This window comes from Lepidochelys kempii, chromosome 1 (assembly GCF_965140265.1).
Source record: "Lepidochelys kempii isolate rLepKem1 chromosome 1, rLepKem1.hap2, whole genome shotgun sequence".
NCBI lineage: Eukaryota > Metazoa > Chordata > Testudines > Cheloniidae > Lepidochelys > Lepidochelys kempii.
In genome coordinates, this window is record NC_133256.1 from 196,189,010 (window position 1) to 196,212,172 (window position 23,163).

The 23,163-nt window shown below is 39.0% G+C and overlaps 1 protein-coding gene across 33 annotated transcripts in view; it reads left to right on the forward strand.

Annotated features, from left to right (window-relative positions):
• ABI3BP (ABI family member 3 binding protein) overlaps positions 1–23,163 on the forward strand; it is a 315,232-nt gene that overhangs the window by 164,084 nt on the left and 127,985 nt on the right. For 31 of the 33 annotated variants that reach the window (XM_073307173.1, XM_073307105.1, XM_073307211.1 and 28 more), the window contains exons 7-12: positions 237–288; positions 6,014–6,085; positions 6,837–6,932; positions 7,332–7,409; positions 13,338–13,412; positions 15,024–15,098. In XM_073307173.1, coding sequence (XP_073163274.1) covers positions 237–288; positions 6,014–6,085; positions 6,837–6,932; positions 7,332–7,409; positions 13,338–13,412; positions 15,024–15,098 — 448 coding nt within the window. The remainder of the gene's footprint in view (positions 1–236; positions 289–6,013; positions 6,086–6,836; positions 6,933–7,331; positions 7,410–13,337; positions 13,413–15,023; positions 15,099–23,163) is intronic. The other 2 variants (XM_073307183.1, XM_073307247.1) reach the window with 2 other exon arrangements.

Genomic DNA, 23,163 nt, shown 5'->3' on the forward strand with positions numbered 1-23,163 from the left:
TACTAATGGAGCAAAACAACTGGCTGTAGCCAAATGAAAGGGATCAAAATGCTTTATAACAGTTCTCGCCAACAAAAATGAAGTGTAACCTTCAGTGATTGGGGCTGGAGCCATATCCATTGTTAACTTGGGACAAATGAGGCACTGGATTGAAGCCTTATATTTTCATTACAAAGAAAAATTCAATTACTATTATGGCACAGATCCTAATGCTTATTTATTTTTTCTCTTTATAGCTCATACTACGAGATGCTACAAAACTTGTCCCTATTACAAGAATCAAACAAGGTAACATGTGGTTTTTTCATGTTTTGTTCCCCCTTGGACACAGATATCTCACAAAAAAAGTAGAAAATGAATGGAAAAACAATACATTTACTGTAATTAATATATGCAGGGTCTAGTGAAACTTTCCTTCTAATGAAAATCAATGGAATTTCACAATCAAAATTATAGTTAAAGTAGTTAAACTGGGTTCCCTCTTCATTTTTGAACTGTGTTATTTTGTTGCATCATACACAACTACTTCATTGAATCATTTGCTGAATGGCTACCAATTCTAGTTTCTGCTAGTGTCTGTCTATCAGGTTACCATGTGAGCCATATTTATAAAAGTATCCAGATTTGTCATTCTCTCTGCCTTGCATCCCCTAGCTGCCAGGTATGAAAAGAAGCAATCTGTGACTTGAGTTAAATTTGTACTACACAGTGAGATATTTACAATACAGAATCATGCACTGATCAGTTCTGCATAAGCTTCAAATTGTGTTCCATCCCTCAGTACCTAGTCTTTGGTTTTCTCCATTTGCTGCCCTCCTTCAGGGCTTTCTTTCCTTCCTTTATATAGGCATCTTCTGTGTGTTTTGAAAATTAGATATTGCTAGGGCTTTACTTTTCTGAATGTTACTTTAAATCTTACGGTGCAGAATTTGTTGAGCTAGATATAATCTGTGTGCTCTGCTCAAATTGCAAAGCCCGTTCCCTCCTGGCATCCATGCCAATGTGACTACTCTTTGCTACTGTGTATATAGTGTACTCAGGCAGATAACATGAATCGAACTGCAGACCATGATGTTCTAAAATGTGATCTGCAGCCTCCCTCATACAGAATCTAGAGTTCTAGCCCTTGGAGACAGCAGGTTCCAGCAATCAACGCCCCATTTTCATCTAAATAGCCTTTAGTTAGTTAAATATGAGCATTGCATGCTAGAGCCTGTAGTCTCTGCACATTGTAGGCAACACTCTACAAGTTAGATGCAGCCTTGAGGCCCCTAATGTGTTGTCAGTGTGGATCACAGAAAAATTTGCATGCCTCTTGTATTCTGTTTTCTTGCATAGTCCTGTAGTAAAATCCACAATCAGTGTGTCATACACACTCATCCATATTCTCTGCCCTGTACACTGCTGGAGGCTTAGAAGGGCAATGTTACAGATATAGAGCCATAGAAGAAATAACCAAGGTTGAGTCAATGTTGATAGTATGTTTCTACTGTTATGAAGAAGCTTGACTTTATCCAGCCCTAGCTTAGTATTCACATACAAGCGCAAATTATCACAATTTTCAGAATATTTCTTCAACAAGCAATTCACTAAACACAAAAGTTATTAGCCCAGATGTTAGCTTTTTCTGAGCAGTGTGTGTGGGGAAACAGGCAGAGTTCTTCTTTAGTAGTTTTAGATGAGTAAAGACATTCCCTAAAATTTAAGAACGACTTGGGGAAAACTCAACAAATATTTTTAACATCCAGCTGCAGGGCAGAGGATGTTTAGAAACTTTTTTTAAAAACACATATGTTTTCAGTGTGCTTTAGACCAAAATAAAGGTAGAGGGAAGGCTTTTAGGAAAGAAATGAAAGTAGCAAATGAAAGCATATCTGGGTATGGGTAGTGCTATCTTCCATCTGGACTTCAGTGAAGAGTCTCAGCAGAAACTGATAAACAACAGCCAGCTACAGTCCAAGTGGAAGAGAGGAAATATTGGCCTCTGGAAATGTATTTACCAAGAAAATGTTAAGGTTGCACAGCTGCATTTCGAGAAAAAACGAGGAAGAGATTTTTCCCCCTCCTTAGTTGTATTTTTACAAAACATGATCATTGCATAGTTGATTTTATTTCTGTAACCTTGAAATAGTGGTGTTTAAAATTGGAAACCACATTTTTGTTGTGCAGTGGTCCTAGGTTATATAAGGCTTTCTGTGATTAAAAATCTCATATAACTTGATGTCCTGGGAAGTTTGTGGGTCTGGAGCTGACTTGTGAGAAATCCTAACATGGAGCATTTACATAGAAAGTTTTGTGCTATCTTTTCAGTGGTGTCACCTGCAGGGATTTTGAAATGTTCCAACGTGATGAGTCTTCATCACTATGTCAGTGTGTCTCCACTCCTCTGGGAAGCTTTTATAGATTAGTAAACCCCCTATAGGGTGTGCCTATGACAAATGTGAAATAATATTTCTTGTTAAATTTAGTTTTTTATAAGTACAAATATTTAACTTTACCTATATGATTTCTAAGTTGAGAAGGATTTAGAAAAATAAATATGTTCCAAATGACTTCTTCCAAATATTTTATAATTCCACTATGTATTCCTGGAGAAGAAGTTGTTTTCAGAGATGGCTTCTTGCACTTGTTTTCCAGATGTTTAAAAAATGTCACTTTTTTATTTCAGAGAAATACAAATTCCACATGTCCATAAAATAGAGTAGACTGTGGAGCGGGTGTGATTTATTTAATTAGTACCATATGTGAATAGACTTAAACCAACATGCTCGCCATACATTGGGATTTGAAGCATGTGAAAAACATCTTTAAGGGACCAGCTCTTCAAAATTTGAAAATGCAAATTTCCATAGAAACAGAAATACAGGAGCTTATTTAATATGTTCTGAAAATGATTGTCTTTGCATTTAAGCCAGGAGCTCCCCAAGTCAGAGAAATGTTAAACACACCAATATATAAAGAGGGCAACACATGAACTAAGTAAAAATCTCAGGTTTATTTTGACATACTAGCCATAAGACATTTGGCCCTTTTCATTTTCAGAACACTTCATAAACATAGAGCCTCATCCTATGTTCCTATCATATTTAAGCTCAGTGGAAGTTTTGAGTGTGATAGGAATGCTGGATTGGGCCCATTAACTGATGAATCCTCATCAGTCATTTTAAGAGATAAATTAGTAGTATTGTCCTCATTTTACAGATGGGTGAAATTTAAGCAGAGAGAGAAATTTAAGCCCAAGGCCACAGATGCAAGTCAGTACCAGAACCAAGTTTAGAGCATAGTAGTTTTTGGCTCCCATTCCTGCATTCAGATTACTAGAATACATATGCATGTCATGTGGTCAGGATTTAGCCCTTTATTTTACTTATTACGTGAAGTCCTTGCTCTGGGTTCAAACTTGTCGGTGAGACACTGGCTCGGGTTTGGGATGCTGTGGAATTGTACTGCCCTAGTGGAAGCTCAGTAACACATTCTTATGTGGTTTGTAAGCAAGCATGCTCCAGGATGCATTGTTACATAGCCTATGTCTAAACATACGGTGGCGTTTGGAGTACAAGCACTACGCATGTAGCCACCACACCCACAGTAAAAGGCAGGCTTCATTCCCACTTGTCGCTAATGTGTGTAGCTACAAGCCTCAGTGAAAGGCTTCAGCAGCAGGGAGGGAGCGTGAAATGGCTCTGGCAGCTATACACTGCCAGAGCCTTTTCCCCCTGCCTCCCCATTGCCAGAGTTTTTCCTCTTTGCTGGAGCCTTTTGCTGCAGCAGGGAAAGGCTCCAGCAGAGTGGAAAGGCTCTGGCAGCAGACACTGTAGTGGGAGGCACTGCTTGGGCCTGTAGAGAGCCTATGTAGGGTACGTACCCTGGTGATTCAGGCATTTAGGGCACTTGTCTAAGCCATGCCTCACCATCGACTGTGCTGTTTATACCCGAACTAGCTGTGCATTCAATGTCTGTACTCCACATGCCACCATCAGTGTAGACATACTCTTAGATTGTAAGCTCTTTGGGTCTGTTTGTTTTGTGTTTGTACAGCCCCTAGTACACTGGGGTCCTGGTCCATAACTTAGGCTCCTAGGCACTATGGTACTCCAAATAATAAATAATAATGATGGTGCATGGTGTACCTTTTTAAAGTTCTCCCAAGCATACAGATGAACCACACCTGCTGACACTCTCATAACGAGGTGTGTGCAGCATGCATGCTCCTCAACTGCTGGCCAGTGCAAACAGAGGTTTATGTCCTGAAGCACAAGATCAGTCTTTACTTACACAGTTTATTTAGGCTATTTTAACTGCAGATATTTCATATGCTTTTCGTAGAAGATGCTTGTATGCTGTTATGCCACTTTTAACCTTTAAAGTAAATAATTCATATGGAAAGTTCCATATTAATTAGTATTTATGATGCACCCAACATGAAGCATAAGAAGAGGGATTAAAAAGGATTAGATGTTTGTATAGTAAAAGCATAATATTCCGTTACAACAGTCAAGATAAAATAGGGATATCAGACCTAGTTCTTCAGGGTATAAACCAATCAATGAATCCAAGGTAAAGAACAAAGTTTCCCACATAAACATGCTATGGTATGAATATCTATTGCGTGAATTTATACCTTCCTCTGAAGCATGTGATACTGGCTACTGTCAGACAGGATATAGGATTACAAAGAACATTATTCCCGTGTGGCATTTTTTATTTTGTTCCTATAAATGCTTGTTTTCATGCTGAGTTAAAAATATCTATTACCATTGCTAATCAAATGCTACAAACCCCTGAATATTAATTTGAATGTTTTGTTTAAATTCACTTTGGCTGTGTTCAAATCCCTTTTCCATTAATATTCTAGTGCATGGGGATACTGCAAAGAATATTTGTGGTAACAATAAATGTTAAGCAAATATTGCAGCAAGCAAATTTTGAATTTGTAATTGAGTATTTGAACCAAAAACCTGATTCTTAGAATTATCCTTATCCAGCCATGTGAAAGAAACATACAATGAAACCTGCATTGTCTAATTAAAGCAACTAGAACTTAGAAAATTGAATACTTGCAAGAAACTGCTAGCAAATGAGATACAGATTAAGAACTATTCACAGAAAAAACTAGTAAAAACAGTGAAATGTCTCAAATTATTAATTATGAATTATTCACCCAGCTCTACCTGTTAAAAATACTGCCACTCCTAACATTTACTAGACATGTTCCAGTGTATCTTCAGGGTCACATGAATGGTAGGGGTGATAGGAGGTGAGTGGGAGCACACAAATAGTAGTGGTCTCCTGGCCAGACATATCGTTTAATATTGTAGTGTCTCATTAAATAGCAGACATTTTCTAGGGATTTTTTAAGCTCCCCTAAATCTCATTAGCCCTGAGTTCTGCAGTTCTTGAAACTGGTCCTGTGATATCTTGAGTATACAGCAGTGGTTCTCTACCTGGGGTCTGGAGCCCCTGGGGGGAGGGGCGCGAACAGTTTTCAGGAGGTCTGTCAAGCAAAACCAGTGTTAGACTCACTGGAGCCCAAGGCAGAAAGCCAAAGCCCCACTGTGCGGGGCTGAAGCTGAAGCCTGAGCAGCTTAGCATCACAGGGCCCCCTGTGGCATGGAGCCCCGAGCAATTGCTCTGCTTGCTACCCCTAATGCTGGCCATGGATTTTTTTATAGCCTGTTGGCGGGGCATGGCTCAGAAAGAAAAAGGTTGAGAACCCCTGGTATAGAGCATAATTTTCCCAAAGAAAATCAATCTAATGTTGATGGCATGACAATTGACACTGAGTGTATGGGAAAGATTTGCAGTTCGGGGTGGTTTAGAAAAGAGACAACTTGCAAACCCTTAGATAGGTTTGAGATAATGTAAGAAAATATGAAGCTGATATCTCAGAGCTACTAAAACTGAATAAAGAGGCTTTCAGAATGTTTAAAGTCCTCTTGTGTGTGTGTTTTTCGTTTCCTGGCTTAAAAGTTTTGTAAATTTCTCTGATAATGCACTGTTGCTGTTTCCACAGTAATTCAAAATGTCACACGTCGGATGCTGCCTAGAACCACGGACAGGCCTTCCCTGGCAGGAGCAATACTAGGTGACTAAGACATTCCTTACTTCTCTGGCCAATAGATAAAGATCTGTGTAAATCCTTTTTACATTTCCTGTCCTTTCTAGTTCTTACTTTCTTGAGGCTCATTCTTATTTTTTTTTATTATATCTTAACAATAATTGCGGTAAAGGGAAGGATGCACCTGAAGTATAAAATTGACTATGCCGTGGTCAGAATATTTTAAAGGACTTATTGCCACTGTTTTATCAAAAACAGTTCTTTCATATTGCAGGAGATGGGAGAGAAGTGATTTTGCAGAGAGAATCTTGAGGTGTTAAGTGAACATATGTTCGGCTCCCTCCAGGTGTGCATTAGGTCACAGGTTTCCAACCACTGGCACATATACCTGTACTGATACTTCAGGCTTTTGTGAATGGTATACTAAGTTTCCCCACTCCACTGTATTACTGAGACCTGTACTAAGCCCCAGTGCATCACAGCTTCCTTCATTCCTGTCAGTTGTCTGGCCGATGTAGAGCTTGGGTAATTGTGTATCAGGTTAGAGCACACAGGTAGCAGGCACTAGATGGTACCAACTTACTATAATAAATGGGTACTCTTGTCTGAAAAGATTGGGAACCACTCTGCTTAAAATATCTGGAGACAAATTTATCCCCAGTGTAATACTACTAATGCTTAGTTCTCAGTGGCTCAGAGGGTATTGCATGGACATCTCTGAGGGCAGATTACAGCTCACCATGTTTTGAATGAATGGCTCACTTATCTTTATGTGTAGTGCACCTTATCATTCCAGGTCTCAATGAAACACCACAACAGAAACTCCCTAAACCTGAGACACTGGGCATATCTGAAACACCAAAGAAAAAACTGGGTAAGTACACATCTCCTATATTAAGTTAATGAAGTTGGTGAGCATCATCAGAAGAAATGTATTTTGGTGTGAGAATGTACATTCAAGCTAAGCCTCCTTTTTTATTTTGTTCGGAGCATTTGTTCAGTCAAGTGGGTAAGTAGGTGTCCAATCTTGCAAGGTTCTGAACACCAAATACTAAGAAAAGACATTTTAAAAACAATGCAGGTTTCAGAGAACTAGTCATGTGTTATTGGGTGTGTGGTGAAGGCAAGTTCAGCAGTTCCCTAAGGTATTTGATTTCACGTGTTTGTTCATTTTGGATTGCTTGGGCAAACTACAGCAGGAATAGAGATAAATGTAAACAGAGGCAGCGCAGATGTATCTCTGGTATTTACAGTCTAACTTCTGCCTTTTTAGTTACAAATGAAACCCAAACATGGCCTGAGGAATCCAAAACACCAGAAGTGCAAGAAATCTCCCCACGGTCCTTCCCAGGTAATTATAGATCTGTTTTAGGTTTTTATAAATGATGTGTTACACCTTTTCCTCACTGCCAGTTTCGGTGGATTGGGGTTTTTTTTGTCTTCCCCACAGTGGGGACCTGGTGGATTGGTGAGGAGATACAGTTCAGTGTTGCAGTTTAACAGGTGGCAGGTATCCAGTACATATACTTGTTCCAGAGGGGGTCCAGTTCACCGATAAACCAGAATTGGAAGTGGATTTAGGGGAAGGCTTCCCCTAAAAACTGGGAGTGGATTGGGGCTCCTAATGTCTGGTACAGTGAGGAGAGAATCTGCTTTCCCTGGGTTCCCCTGCTCCCTAACTCTCATATGAAGGGAGGGTTCTGGGGTCCCAGTAAAGGGCTGGGGACCAGCTATGAGGTAGAGAAAGGTTACTGGCTATCCTCCACCAGTTGGAAATGATTAAGGAAGGAATCCTGACCTGCACTGTATGGGTTATTGCCAGATAGTTCCCAGATGAGAAGTTAATAAAGTTGCAGCTTAATTAAATCATGTCTTTCTTCCTACATGTCTGAGACAGTATATATGAACTCATTAGCAGTTTTACGATTTGTGCTGCTCAAGGGTGACACTAGTTGAGAGCATGTCAGAGCTGATATTTCCAAAGAGGGTACTGTGCACTACATTAATGCTCTCACCTAGTATCGGAGAACACTTCAATCTCTCTGGTCACTCGATTACAGACCTAAAAGTCGCAATATTACAACAAAAAAATGTCAAAAACAGACTCCAACGAGAGACTGCTGAATTGGAATTAATTTGCAAACTGGATACAATTAACTTTGGCTTGAATAGAGACTGGGAGTGGATGGGTCATTACACAAAGTAAAACTATTTCCCCATGTTTATTTCCCTCCCTCCCCCCACTGTTCCTCAGACGTTCTTGTTACCTGCGGGAAATGGCCCACCGTGATTATCACTACAAAAGGTTTTCTCCCCCCCCCACCACTCTCCTGCTGGTAATAGCTCATCTTAAGTGATCACTCTCCTTACAGTGTGTATGATAACACCCATTTTTTCATGTTCTGTATGTATATAAATCTCCTCGCTGTATCTTCCACTGAATGCATCCGATGATGTGAGCTGTAGCTCACAAAAACGTATGCTCAAATAAATTGGTTAGTCTCTAAGGTACCACAAGTATTCCTTTTCTTTTTGCGAATACAGACTAACACGGCTGCTACTCTGAAATTTAGCATTTGTATGTACACTCCCACAGGATAGAGCTTTGGCAGGATTGTGTCTCTAGTGTTAAATAATGGGGAATATAATTTCATTTTATTGTGTATGGATTTGACTCTAAGAATCCCACAGCATTACAATAAAATTGTACCTCTTTGACGTTTTCTGGTCTATTTTTATAACTGAAGAGGGGCCTGATTATTCTCCCATTAAAGTCAGTTGCAAAACTCCCATTGACTTCATTAGTGTGGACCTGAGCTACAAAAGAGGCAAGACAGAAGCATTGAAATGAATGAGAAGTTTAGAAAAGTAATTGTTTGAAGAAGATTTTGCTTAGGTTTAATGTAGTTAGTGTATAGTCTTGTTGTCACTATTCCACTTTGTTCATAATATATGTCATTATTGACCAAGCAGAATATATGGCCAAATCCTGCTTGTCTTGCTGATTGACTTCAAATGAATGGAAGTACTTGCATGAGTAAGAGGCACAGAATTCGGCCCTTAAATCTCATTGTGCTTGTTGTATACAAGAGTACATCAAAGAGGCACCATTTTACAACTGATCAGACTAGGTCAATTTTCATTATTTTTTGAAGACCTCTAACTTTAGTCTCATGAAGACATAGTTTCTATTCTCCACTTAAAATTTCTGATCCAGTAAATGACTTGAGAGTAGAACAGACTCATTTATTGAAGTTAAAAATTAAATTTATTTTGTGGGACTTTTAACAAATAATTTCTATAACAGTATGTTGAATATTATGGACAATAAATTCCTTGGACTAGCTACAACTCAAGTCAGTCCAGTATGGAGATTCAAAATTGAGTGGTTCACCAGACTTTTGTACTCCTGGAGAGTATGTAGGGAACAAAAGAAATTTAGGTTGTAGTAATGCAGAAAAAATGTGTAAGGATTGCCAACTGTCTTCTGGATGAAACTATTACCTTTTAGTCTCTTAAAGTGTTTGCAGATTTCTTATTCTACAACCTCCAGGTAAGTCTATTGCCAAATTCCAGTGTGTACTGAGACAAAGAAGTCTGCTTTTCAGTTGTTCTTTATATTCATCCTAAAATGCTGGAAGAAAAAGTAGGACACTTCTGCACATAGTCATTAACCAGAGCCGTTCAGGGTACGGATACGGAACACTTGATTTTAACTAGAGTTGGATGCACAAAAATTATTCAGTGACTGTTCTTTTTAAAATAATTAGTTTTTACTGTTTCATCCCTTTTTGTACTCACTTTTCACAGATATTTTAGTAAATGAGTTCAATAGCCAGAGTTATTGCAGAAATAACTATAAATGCATATTGCAAATATTTAGAGAAAATTTATTTTCTCAAATCTATATGTATTTATTGGATCTGGAGACTTGGTCCTAAGATTTATATGCATCCAATCAGGGAACGGGTTGGGGGGGAAGTGGCCTTGTGTGGCCTCTCAAGACATCTCAGACGTAGGGAACTGAAAACTGACTACACTTTTGTGAACAAGCTAGTCTCAGAATTATTCATAGAAATTATTTGTTAAATAATTTTGAATAATAAATGCATTCAGGAATAATTGAGCTGTATGAAAAATGACCCATGAACAGAAAAGAAGTGACAGATTTTCAAATTATTTGTCACAAAATACTTGCCCATTTCTATTTTTAACCAAGTGACAGCAGATATTTTTTTAACCTCATTTAGTGTTGTTGTCATTCTTAATACTGGAATACTTCAGCAGTCATTTAACTTTGAAATAATCAGTTCAACAGGTAATTTTTAAACAGTTAAGCTTTCCATGGTGTATATTTTGTGCTGACAATTTTGAGCATCATAGGATAAAATCCTTATCGACGTCTTTTTTATGTGCTTATTAGATGCACATCTCACTATCTAACAGGCTGAATGATAGACCACTTCCATTTGTGTCCTTTAAAAATCATGAGATCTACAACAACTTCCTATCACATGAAGAGCCCTTTTTACAATGATGTCATACCTCCAGTTTTATAATTCAGTGGTGGGGGAGGGGTTCCAAAAATATCACAGTTTTGTAGATACTCAGTTTTTGAGTCAGTGTATGCAAAGTCATGCATCTTATGTGCAGCTCCTGAGGTTTCAGATGCTATGTATCTTTGCTAACTATTATATCATGGTAAATATATTGCACTATTTCTTATTCAACCTTTCCTAGTGACTCAAAGAATAGCTCACTCGCTTGCTCTCTCAAACAACCTCAGCTGCATTCACTTAAATTCCTTTGTCTTTTAAATCAAATCCTATGCATGGCTTTCATGCATGTTGTCTTGCATAAGCAGATAGGCATGCAGCTCATATATATGCCAGTCCTTCATTTCCTCTGTTCATTTTTTCCTTTTTACATCCAGCAGTTGTGTATACTTATGTACAGCAATGCCACTCAAAAAAAAATCATCCTCTGTTAACTGATAATTCTGTGGTATTTGTTATTTCCTAATTTAAGAATAGAGGGATAATGTAGTGTTTCAAATACAATTATATATTAACTGTTGGCAAATGCTGACTGTATGTTTGACTGTATGTTCATTTGCTCCAAATAAAGACATTGTTAAACTTTTCTATTATTATCATTAAATTCTCTACATTTATTTACTAAAATATTTTATGTATTTTCATGTTTTCATAGCTCACCTTGAGAGCTGCTTCCATATTTTTTCTTTATGCAGTGATCATTCCTTTCAGATATTTTTCGAGTTCAGAACACTAGCATCACAAAGGGTCAAGTAGTTCGACCTTCTGTTTGTGTCATTGTTTCTGTTCAACAATGTACACTTCTCTATGTTGCCAGCATTATAGTTTAAAAAAAAACAACTTTGAAGTGATATGCCAATGTTCCTTGTGTGGCATTTCTGTCTAGCACAGTTAATATTTACTTGAATTATTGTGCATTCAAGCAAGAATTTCAGTTCTGATTCCCTTGTGTTCAACATTTTTAAAAATACCTAAATATTTGTCTAATTTCTTTTGTGTATTCTCTTGTGAAGCTGAAATTGACCGTGATAAATGCCAACTTTCATCAATGATTAAAAGCTGTTGTGTTATAGGACAAAGTTATAGTGCTCTCTGAAGCACAGTATACACGTAGGAATCTAACTTGTTGAATGGGGTAGATCAAAGTTAAAATGTTAAGTAATCCTTTGTATAGTTCCTTGACCATGAAAATGGTGAGTGTCAAAAAAAAAAAGTCATAAGAACACAGTTCAAGAAATCCATCTTTTCACCTTCAGTGCTATACTCTCACATTGATGCTTTATATATAGACTACGTCTGTTTGTCTATGTGTACCAAATATAAAATGCTGCCTTTTCCCAACATTGTACAGTGTGCCATGTATTAACTACTGCTGGCCATCTCAGAGGTGGTTATATTTATTTTTTTCTTTTATGGACTTTTAATTGTGTCTTGCCAACAAGCTATGGAAACACGTACAATGAAGATAAGATCTTTGCACCAAACATCTTGTAATCTAAATAGACAACAAACAAATGAAGCATGAGGGATGGGATATAACAATAAGCAAGATAACTGAGTTGTGTAGTTGAGTGCCCGTTTTGTTAGCTCCTTGTATTTTTGGTTCAGATTTTAGTCATCAAAACTGAAAATGCTATTCTACCAAAAGGGTTAGGGTTTTTCGGTGTTTTTGGCAGCCAGGCATCCCACCATTTTCTCATTTGCATCTCTCGTCCCCTTTGGCCTGAGATGCCATAGAGAGATTGTTCTATGATCGGATCTCTTCCATGCCTCATTTCTCAGTATTTTCCACTTTGGAATTTTTTTTCTCTTAACACTGCAACCCATATTTCTTAATGCTGTCTTGTCTCCTCACCCTTTCAATTGCATTTTTCAAACAATTAGCACATTTTTCTCTTTCATAAGTCCCAATTGAACTCCACTTGAAGTCAGTGAGAATCTTTTCATGGACTTCCATGGGAGGTGGATCAGGCCAATAGTTAGCAGAATCTTTGCATTTGTTCTAGGACTTGGGAGAATTGTCTTCGAATGATATCACAAGTTATGTATCAAAGTGGATATGCTGTTTGATATGAATAAATCTCCTTAAGGCTCTTTCCTAGTAAATGTTCTTGGTCTAATTACCCAACAGAACACCTTCAGCATAGTGAGAATAATAATAACATGTTGCTCTTAGATGACATTTTTCAAACAAAGTATTTGTTTGTGAAGTTTGTAAAGTGCTAACTAAAACTTGCAACATCTTGAGGTGGGTAAATATTTTTATCACTATTTTACAGATTGTAAAACTGAGGCATAGAACAGTTTAGCAACTTGCCCATGTTTCACAGAGAGTTATCACAAAAGCTTCTGGACATAAATCTCCCCTGCTCTGACCACTAAACACATTCCCTTATTGCTGAATGCCTTCTGCCACAAAGAGGAATTCTAGCAAAGGGGTTATACAAAAAAACCACAAACAAACTCTGCATCTAAGAATTCATTATGTACGTTTATTCAAAAGAAACTATATTTGTTATTATTTCAAAGATAAATAGGTAGGTTATTTCAGTCTGCAGTAGTCCTCTGCACTTGCTTGTACTTATAATAGAAAATACATTAAAATCTTGGTGCAAAATTGGGTAAAGTATGTAATGAGTTTCGTTAGAACCACCACTGTAATTGCATGCCATGACATTAAGCAGCCTTATCTCACTCAGTTGTGTTAACCTTTTGCTTTGTAGCTACCATTGAATCAGTTCAGGAAAGCATTAAACCTACCATGTCTGCTGCCCCAGAAAAATCAGAGGCATCTCCAGGTAAAAGCATCTGCATGTTAATTTTAACCCTTAAGCTTGCTGCTCCCTGAACTCCTTTTATTACAAAAATGGCCTGAGTCTCTGCTGTGTGCAATAAAAAAATATCAAATAGCCTGTTTTATTTTATTCTGTTTGTGGACAAACCTGAAATGCCTTAGCTTATTCTATACATTGTTCAGCTAACTTGGCAGCCAGCTTCAGATATCATATGAAAAGGCAAAACAGCTGACGCCTGTAAAAAAAAAAAAAAAAAAACACCTTGATGAATTCTGAGTGTGTTTTATCCTTTTTTATATTACTTTTGAACCATACAACAAGCTAACCTTTTGAAGTACTACAGAAAAGTACAGTGGTTCTTTTTTTAAAATTGTCTTTCTATCCCTCTTGTCAATGACTTTTTGTCACAAGCTTTCAGAAAGCTAACTTGCTTCATCTGTTTCTCTGTAGGGACCCAACCCATCTTCCACTTGTGTCAGTTGCAACACTTCTGCTGACTTCAGTGGAAGTTGAGTTGGGTCCTAAAGAAGCAGCATGTGTTGTCATATCTGGTTTTGGGGCATTGGTTTCCATTCCACAGCAGAAAACATCCAAACATTTAGTTTTTATAATGGCCGTATAACTGCTTGGGCCTCAGGGGTAAAATATAAGAACATAAGAACGACCGTACTGTGTCAGACAAAAGGTCCATCTAGCCCAGTGTCCTGTCTTCCAACAGTGGCCAATGCCAGGTGCCGCAGAGGGAATGAACAGAATAGGTAATCATCAAGTGATTTAGCCCCCAGCTTCTGGCAAACAGAGGCTAGGGACACCATCCTTGTCCATCCTGGCTAATAGCCATTGATGGACCTATCCTCCATGAACTTATCTAGTTGCTTTTTTTAACCCTGTCATAGACTTGCCCTTCACAACATCCTCTGTCAAAGAGTTCCACAGGTTGACTGTGCGTTGTGTGAAAAATACTTCCTTTTGTTTCTTTTAAACCTGGTGCCCATCAGTTTCATTTGGTGTCTCCTAGCTCTTGTGTTATGAGAAGGAGTAAATAACACTATCTTATTTACTTTCTACACACCAGACATGATTTTATAGACCTCCATCATATCCCCCCTTTGTCGTTTCTTTTTCCAAGCTGAAAGGTCCCAGTCTTATTAATCTCTCCTCATACGGAAGTCGTTCCAGACCCCTAATCATTTTTGTTGCCCGTTTCTGAACCTTTTCCAATTCCAATATATCTTTTTTGAGATGGGGCAACCACATCTGCACGCAGTATTCAAGATGTGGGCATACCATGGATTTATATAGAGGCAATATGATATTTTCTGTCTTATTATCTATCCCTTTCTTAATGATTCCCAGTATTCTGTTAGATTTTTTGACTGCTGCTGCACTTTTTCAGAGAACTATCCACAATGACTCAAAGATCTCTTTCTTGAGTGGTAACAGCCATTTTAGACCCCATCATATAGCATGCTACCTTTATGAAATGAGATGTTACAGCTGTTAAACCAGTCAGGTCAGTTCTGGCTTGAAGCATGCTTAGCGTGTTGTGGACAAAATGTAAATGTAAAGCGAATGTGTACTGAAAGAAAAAAATAACTCTCTTATTTCCCATAGCTCACAGTAAAAATGAACTGGAATCTGCAGAAGCTAGCATAGCACCTACGCCTGAATTACCATTGAACACTCTGGGTAAATACTATGTTTATGCTACTTTCTTTGTAGAGTGAGGGCTACCAAAGACTGCCTTAGCGAAATCTCTCTCCCTTTCACGGATGTGGTATTAAAAAAGAGCTTTTGCAATAGGCTGCATAATATTATGTGTAATAGGCCTAATAAATATAACTTGAAAATCTAGCAATTTACTTATAATACTTTTCAGTGCCTTTAAAAAACAAACAAACCCTAACTTAAATGTTCAAGTTGCCTTGAATAATTCATGATTCAATAAAAAGATAAAATAATATCTCCAAATTATGAAATGCAAATTGCTGCTGTTATGGCAATCTCTTTTACCCGTTGTTCTGATTAATCTCTTATAATGCTGCCTACATTTATTTATTTCAAGTGAAAATAAAATTATATAAAGATATTTCCTGAAAATCTACACAGGTGGTATAGTATAATGCTGTCCCTGAAGAGAATTAATGCTCTTCTCAGCACCGACATGGTTGCCATTTGACTGAGGGCACAGCCCTACTCCGATTGAAATCTGTAGGAGTAAGATTAAACCCCCATTTTCTGAAGCTGAGACTGCGACTTGCCAGCACCTTGTGCTGGTGGTGATCAGGCCCTCAAAAAGAGAGAGAGAAAAAATCCAGTATTTCACTAATCAAAAGCCTGAATTGCCAGAAATAAATACTTTTTTTATTTTTAGAATGTGTGAATGATTAGGGGATGATTAGGGGACTGGAACACATGAGTTATGAGGAGAGGCTGAGGGAGCTGGGATTGTTTAGCCTGCAGAAGAGAAGAATGAGGGGGGATTTGATAGCTGCTTTCAACTACCTGAAAGGGGGTTCCAAAGAGGATGGCTCTAGACTGTTCTCAATGGTAGCAGATGACAGAACGAGGAGTAATGGTCTCAAGTTGCAGTGGGGGAGGTTTAGATTGGATATTAGGAAAAACTTTTTCACTAAGAGGGTGGTGAAACACTGGAATGCATTACCTAGGGAGGTGGTAGAATCTCCTTCCTTAGAGGTTTTTAAGGTCAGGCTTGACAAAGCCCTGGCTGGGATGATTTAACTGGGAATTGGTCCTGCTTTGAGCAGGGGGTTGGACTAGATGACCTTCTGGGGTCCCTTCCAACCCTGATATTCTATGATTCTATGATATATCTTAGTGATCAGTATGATGGTTTCTGATTGGCTAAATAGTTGTTTTAACTTTTGTAAGTGCCGTAAATAAAGATAATCTCTCCAGCTCTCTCACTGCTGACAGTAATAGAGAGACAAATTCTAGTTCTTTAGCACTGGCCACAAAACAGAAGCACATTACATTGTAAAATGGAGCGTTATTGTGAGTCTGTGTTCTGGCTGGAAACAGCTCTGTACAGTGGCTACTTCAGATTTTAAAAATAGTAGGTGGACCACTGCAATATGCCTTAGCTCTACCTGTGGCAGCTTATTAGGGCATTTTGAAACTAGCCCTCAGCGCTCTACTGTGGGTACCAGGCTGTTCAGTGGAGTCCTCCAGCTGCTGCTGCTTTGGAGGCCCTTGTGGCGTCTGAGCAGCTGCTCTGTGTGGAGCCTTCACGTTTTCTTTTAAATGGACAGTGGCACAGAACACTAGGAACTCTTTAATTTATCAAAAAAGAAGTTTGATAGATGACTTGATTACTTTATATAAGTACCTTTATGGCGAGAAAATACTGGAAATTAAAGCACTCTTTAATCTAGCAAAGAAAGTATTAACAAAAACCAATGTCTAGAAGCTGAAGCCAGACAAATTCAAATTAGAAATAAGCCACACATTGATTATTTCACAGAATCATAGAAATGTGGGGCTGAAAGGGACCTTGAGAGGTTATCAAGTCTAGCTCCCTGCACTGAGTAAACCTAGAACCCCTTTGACAACTGTTTGTCCAGCCTGTTCTTAAAACAGGGATTCCACAACCTCCTTTGGAAACCTATTCCAAAGAGTTTAACTACCTTTCTAGTTAGAAAGTTTTTCCTACTATTTAACATAAATCTTCCTTCCTGCAGATTAAGCCCGTTACTTCTTGCCCTACCTCCAGTAGAGATGGAGAACAATTGATCCGTCCTCTTTATAACAGCCCTTAACATATTTGATGACTGAACATGCCCAGGTTTTTTAACCTTTCCTCAGAGGTCAGGTTTTCTGAACCTTTAATCGTTGTTGCTGTCCTCTAAACTCTCTCCAGTTTGCCCACATCTCTCCTGAATTGTGGCACCTGGAATTGGACACAGTACTCCAGCTGAGGCCTCACCAGTGTCGAGTAGATCAGGGCTATTTCCTCCCATGTCTTACAACACTCCTGTTAATACATCCCAGAATGATACTGGCCTTTTTTGTCACTGCATTACATTGTTAATTCATACTCAGTTTGTCATCCACTGTAACCTACCACTAGCCAGTTATTCCCCATCTTGATTTTTCCTTCTTAAATGAAATATTTTGCACTTGTCTTTATTGAATTTCATCTTGTTGATTTCAAACCAATTCTCCAATTTGTCAAGGTCATTTTGAATTCTAATCCTGTGCTTGTGACACCTCCCAGCTTGTTGTCATCCGCACATTTCATAAGCATACTATCTACTCCATTACCCAAGTCATTAATGAATATATTGAATAGTACCAGACCCAGGACAGGCCCCTGGGTGACCCCACTAGGTACGCCTTCCTAGTTTAACAGAAAACTATTGATAACTACTTTTTTATGGTCTTTCAACAGTTGTGCTCCCACCGTATAAAAATTGCATCTAGAGTGCATTTCCCTACTTTGTTTATGAGAACATCATGTGGGACTGTGCCAAAAGCCTCATTAGATCAAGATCTATCACAGTGACTGCTTCCCCCACTATCAGCTAGTCCAGTAACCGTGTCACAGAAGGAAATTAGGTTGGTTTGGCATGATTTGTTCTTGACAAATCCATGGTGGCTATTCTTTATTATCATCTAGGAGCTAACAAATAGATTGTTTAATAATTCATTCCAGTATCTTTTCAGGTATCGAAGATTGGCTGACTGGTCTGTAATTCCCCATGTTCACTTTGTTCCCCTTTTTAAAGATAGGTACTATGTTTGCTCTACTCCAGTCCCCTAGGACCTCACCCATCCTCCATGAGTTCTCAAAGATAACTTCCAATGATTCCAACATAGCTTCAGCTAGCTCCTTAAGTACCGTAGGTTGAATTTTTTTAGACCCTGCAGACTTGAATACATCTGACTTATATAAATATTCGTTAACCTGTTCTTTTCCTATTTTGGTTTGCATTCCTTCTCCCTTATTGTTAATATTAATTGTATTGAGCATCTGGTCACCCTTTTAAGTGAAAATAAGCATTCAACACCTCTGCTTTCTTGACATCATCAATTATTAGCTCTCCTTCCCCACTAAGCAGAGGATCTACACTTTCCTTATTCTTTCTTTTGCTCCTAATGTATTTAAAGAAACTTCTTCTTATTGCCTTTTATGTCCCTTTTATGTTAGATGTAACTAATTATGTGCTTTAGCCTTTCTGATTTTGTGCCAAGGTATTTCCAGTAGAGATAAGGAAGAGTTGTTACCATTGCCCAAGGTACTGGTGAGACTTCATCTGGAATACTATGTGCAGTTCTGGTCTCCCATGTTTAAGAAAGAGGAATTCAAACTGGAACAAGTGCAGAGAAAGGATAGTAGGATGATCAGAGGAATGGAGAACCTGCATTACGAGACAAGACTTAAGGAGCTTGGCTTGTTTAGCTTAACAAAATGAAGGCTGAGGGGAGATACGATTGTTCTCTATAAATATATCAGAGGGATAAATACCAGGGAAAGGGAGGAGTTATTTAAGTTAAGCGCCAATATTGACCCAAGAATCAATAGATAGAAACTGGCCATTAAGAAGTTTAGTCTTGAAATTAAATGAAGGTTTCTAACCATCCGAGGAGTGAAGTTCAGGAACAGCCTTCCAAGGGGAGAAGTGGGGCAAAAAGCCTAACTTGTTTCAAGACTGAGTCTGATAAATTTATGGAGGGGCTGATGTGATGAGGTTGCCTACAGTACAATGGCATATATCCTATCCATGACTGCTGTTAGTAAATTCCTCCAGTGGCCAGTGATGGAGGAGATTTGGAGGTCACTGAGTTTCTACAGAGAATTCTTTTCCTGGTGTCTGGCTTCTGGGTCTTGCCCACATGCTCAGGGTCTAACTGGTCACTGTATTTGAGGTTGGGAAGGAATTTTCCCCAGGTCAGTTTTGTAGAGACCCTGTGCGGGAGGGGTTTGCCTTCCTCTGCAGCAGGGGGCCCGGCTCACTTGCTGGTTTGAACTACAGTCAGTGCTTGATTTTCTTTAACTTTAAATCAAATCTTTAAATCAAGATTTGAGGACTTCAGTAACTCAGCCAGAGGTTAGGGTTGTGGATCTATTACAGGAGTGGATGGGTGAGGTTCTGTGGCCTGCAATGTGCAGGTCAGATTAGATGATTGTGATGGTCCCTTCTAGCTTGAAAGTCTACGAGTCTAATGATCTAATGGTCCTTTCTGGTCTTAAAATCTATGAACTGAAGCTTTAAGAAAAACACCAAATATGATTTGGCAACACTGTTGACTCACATCTCGATTCTATCTTGGAATGTCCCTTTGCAGCTCGTGTTACATGGAGTGATTCAGAATGAAATAGAAAACTTCTGCCGTTGCTGTGCATCAGTTTTCTGGATGGCATCTATTGCTAGACAAAACAACTGCCAGAATTTGGTCTTTAATAAGTTGGCCCTGTAGTCCTTGCACACCCAAAAAAGTTATTTAGGTCCACAGGAGTACTGGGTGCATGTGGTTGTGCACTAGCCCAGTAAAATTTGGGTAGCAATTGAGGTTAATTATGATGAACAAATACGCCATACACTACAGGTGCTTTACTTTATATCAGTAGACATAATAGTAATGAACAGCAGCTGACAAGTATAATGTAATAATAATACTGGACAGAGGGAAGAGTTTAGGATAACCTTGGTGAATCTTTCCATTGTAAAGTTTCAGTGTTAGACTAATAAAACAGTCCCATATGGGTGGAGAAAAGTGTTTTATGTATATCACTGTGGTATTATACATTTTGTTTGTAGCAGGTTAAGTACTGAATTTGGCAAACTTTTGCAAAGACACTTCATGAGCTCCAGATCTCAATTTTACTCTTTGTGGGGGTTTATTTTCCTATTGTCTGTATAAAACTGCCACAAAAGAAATCCAAAATCATATCCATGTTGGATTTCACTTCTCAAATCAAAGTTACAAGTTTTAATGATGGTGGAGCTGTGCTATTGCAGAAGTTGTTCTAATCCTATAGCATAGCTTGTTGGCTGCCTCAAAAAAAAACAAAAAAAACCCCAAAAAACCCAAAAACCAGTCTGTGGACATTGGCTAAACAAAAGCTTACAAGGATTGCCACTGACTTGAAGGTATATATTGTCCCCAAATGTGAAATAGTTGTGGGTGAGGACAAAGTCGCAAAGGTCAGCCACCAGGTTTGCCGTGACATTATCGGGGATATTGTTCCTCATGGCTTGTAGTCCATCTTTGTGTGGACTGTTGGTGTAGAGGGCTTCTACATCCATAGTGGCCAGGATGGTGTTTTCTGGAAGATCACTGATGGATTGTAGTTTCCTCAGGAAGTCAGTGGTGTCTCAAAGATAGCTGGGAGTGCTGGTAGCGTAGGGCCTGAGGAGAGAGTCCACATAGCCAGACAACCCTGCTGGTAGGGTGCCAATGCCTGAGATGATGGGGCATCCAGGATTTCCAGGTTTATGGATCTTGAGTAGCAAATAGAATACCCTTGGTCGGGGTTCTAGGCATGTGTCTACACAGATCTGTTCCTGTGCTTTTTCAGGGACTTTCTTGAACAGATGGTGTCATTTCTTTTGGTAATCCTCAGTGGGATTAGAGGATAATGACCTGTAGAAGGTGGAGTTAGAGAGCTGCCTAGCAGCCTCTTGTTCATATTCCAACCTATTCATGATGACGACAGCACCTCCTTTGTCAGCCTTTTTGATTATGATGTCAGAGTTGTTTCTGAGGCTGTTGATGGCATTGTGTTCAGCAACTATTTCACATTTGGGGACAATATACCTTCAAGCCAGTGGCACTGCTATGGGTACCCGCATGGCCCCACAGTATGCCAACATTTTTATAGTTGACTTAGAACAATGCTTCCTTAGCTCTCATCCCCTAACTCCCCTACTCTACTTGCGCTACATTGATGACATCTTCATCATCTGGACCCTTGGAAAAGAAGCCCTTGAGGAATTCCACAGTGATTTCAACAATTTTCATTCTGCCATTGACCTCAGCCTAGACCAGTCCACACAAGCGGTCCATTTCCTGGACACTACTATGCTAATATGTGATGGTCACATAAACACCACCCTATACCGGAAACCTACTGACCGCTATACTTACCTACATGCCTCCAGCTTCCATCCAGGACATTATCCATTGTCTACAGTCAAGCTCTAAGATACAACCGCATTTGCTCCAATCCCTCAGACAGAGACTATCTCTATCAAGCAATCTTAAAACTACAATACCCACCTGCTGAAGTGAAAAAACAGATTGACAGAGCCAGAAGAGTACCCAGAAGTCACCTACTACAGGAGAGGCCCAACGAAGAAAATAACAGAACGCCAATAGCCGTCACCTTCAGCCCCCAACTAAAACCTCTCCAGCGCATCATCAAAGATCTACAACCTATCCTGAAAAATGATCCATCACTCTCGCAGATCTTGGGACCAGTCCTCGCTTACAGACAGCCCCCCAACCTGAGGCAAATACTCTCCAGTAACCACACACCTCACAACAAAAACACTAACCCAGGAACCTATCCTTGCAACAAAGCCCAATGCCAGCTCTGTCCACATATTTACTCAAGTGACACCATCATAGTACCTAATCACATTAGCCACGCCATCAGGGGCTTGTTCACCTGCACATCTACCAATGTGATATATGCCATCATGTGCCAGCAGTGCCCCTCTGCCATGTACATTGGCCAAACCGGACAGTCTCTATGCAAAAGAATAAATGGGCACAAATCTGACATCAGGAATCATAACATTCAAAAAACGGTAGGAGAACACTTTAGCCTCTCTGGCCATTCAGTAACGGATTTAAAGAAGGCAATTTGGCAACAGAAAAGCTTCAAAAACAGACTCCAACGAGAAACTGCTGAGCTTGAATTAATATGCAAACTAGATACCATTAACTTGGGTTTGAATAGAGACTGGGAGTGGCTGGGTCATTACCCATATTCAATCTATTTCCCCATGTTAAGTATCCTCACACCTTCTTGTCAACTGTCTAAATGGGCTATCTCGGTTATCACTACAGAAGTTTTTTTTCTCCTGCTGATAATAGCTCATCTTAATTAATTAGCCTCTTACTCCATGTTCTCTGTGTGTGTGTGTATATATATATATCTTCTTACTATATGTTCCATTCTATGCATCCAATGAATTGGGCTGTAGCCCATGAAAGCTTATGCTCAAATAAATTTGTTAGTCTCTAAGGTGCCACAAGTACTCCTGTTCTTTTTCGGGTACAGACTGACACGGCTGCTACTCTGAAACTTGTAAGCTTACAGTCTTACAAGAAGTAAGCAGTCATGGGATAAGTGGGAAGGTCCTCTTATGGATCAGTGTCTCGTTAAAAGATAGAAACAAGGGGTAGGAATAAATGGTCAGTTTTCAGAGTAGAGAGAAGTAAATAGTGATGTCTCCCAGAGGTATGTACTGGGACCAGTCCTGTTCAACATAGTAATAAATGATCTCGAAAAGGCGTAAACAGTGAGGTGGCAAAATTTTCAGACGATACAAAATTACTCAAGATAGTTAAGTCCAAAGCAGACGGCGAAGAGCTACAAAAGGACCTCACAAAACTGGGTGCCTGAGCAACAAAGAGGCAGATAAAATTCAATGTTGATATATGCAAAGTTATACACACTGGCAAACATAATCCCAACTATACATACAAAATGATGGGGTCTAAATTAGTTGTTACCACTCAAGAAAGAGATCTTGGAGTCCTTGTGGATAGTTCTCTGAAA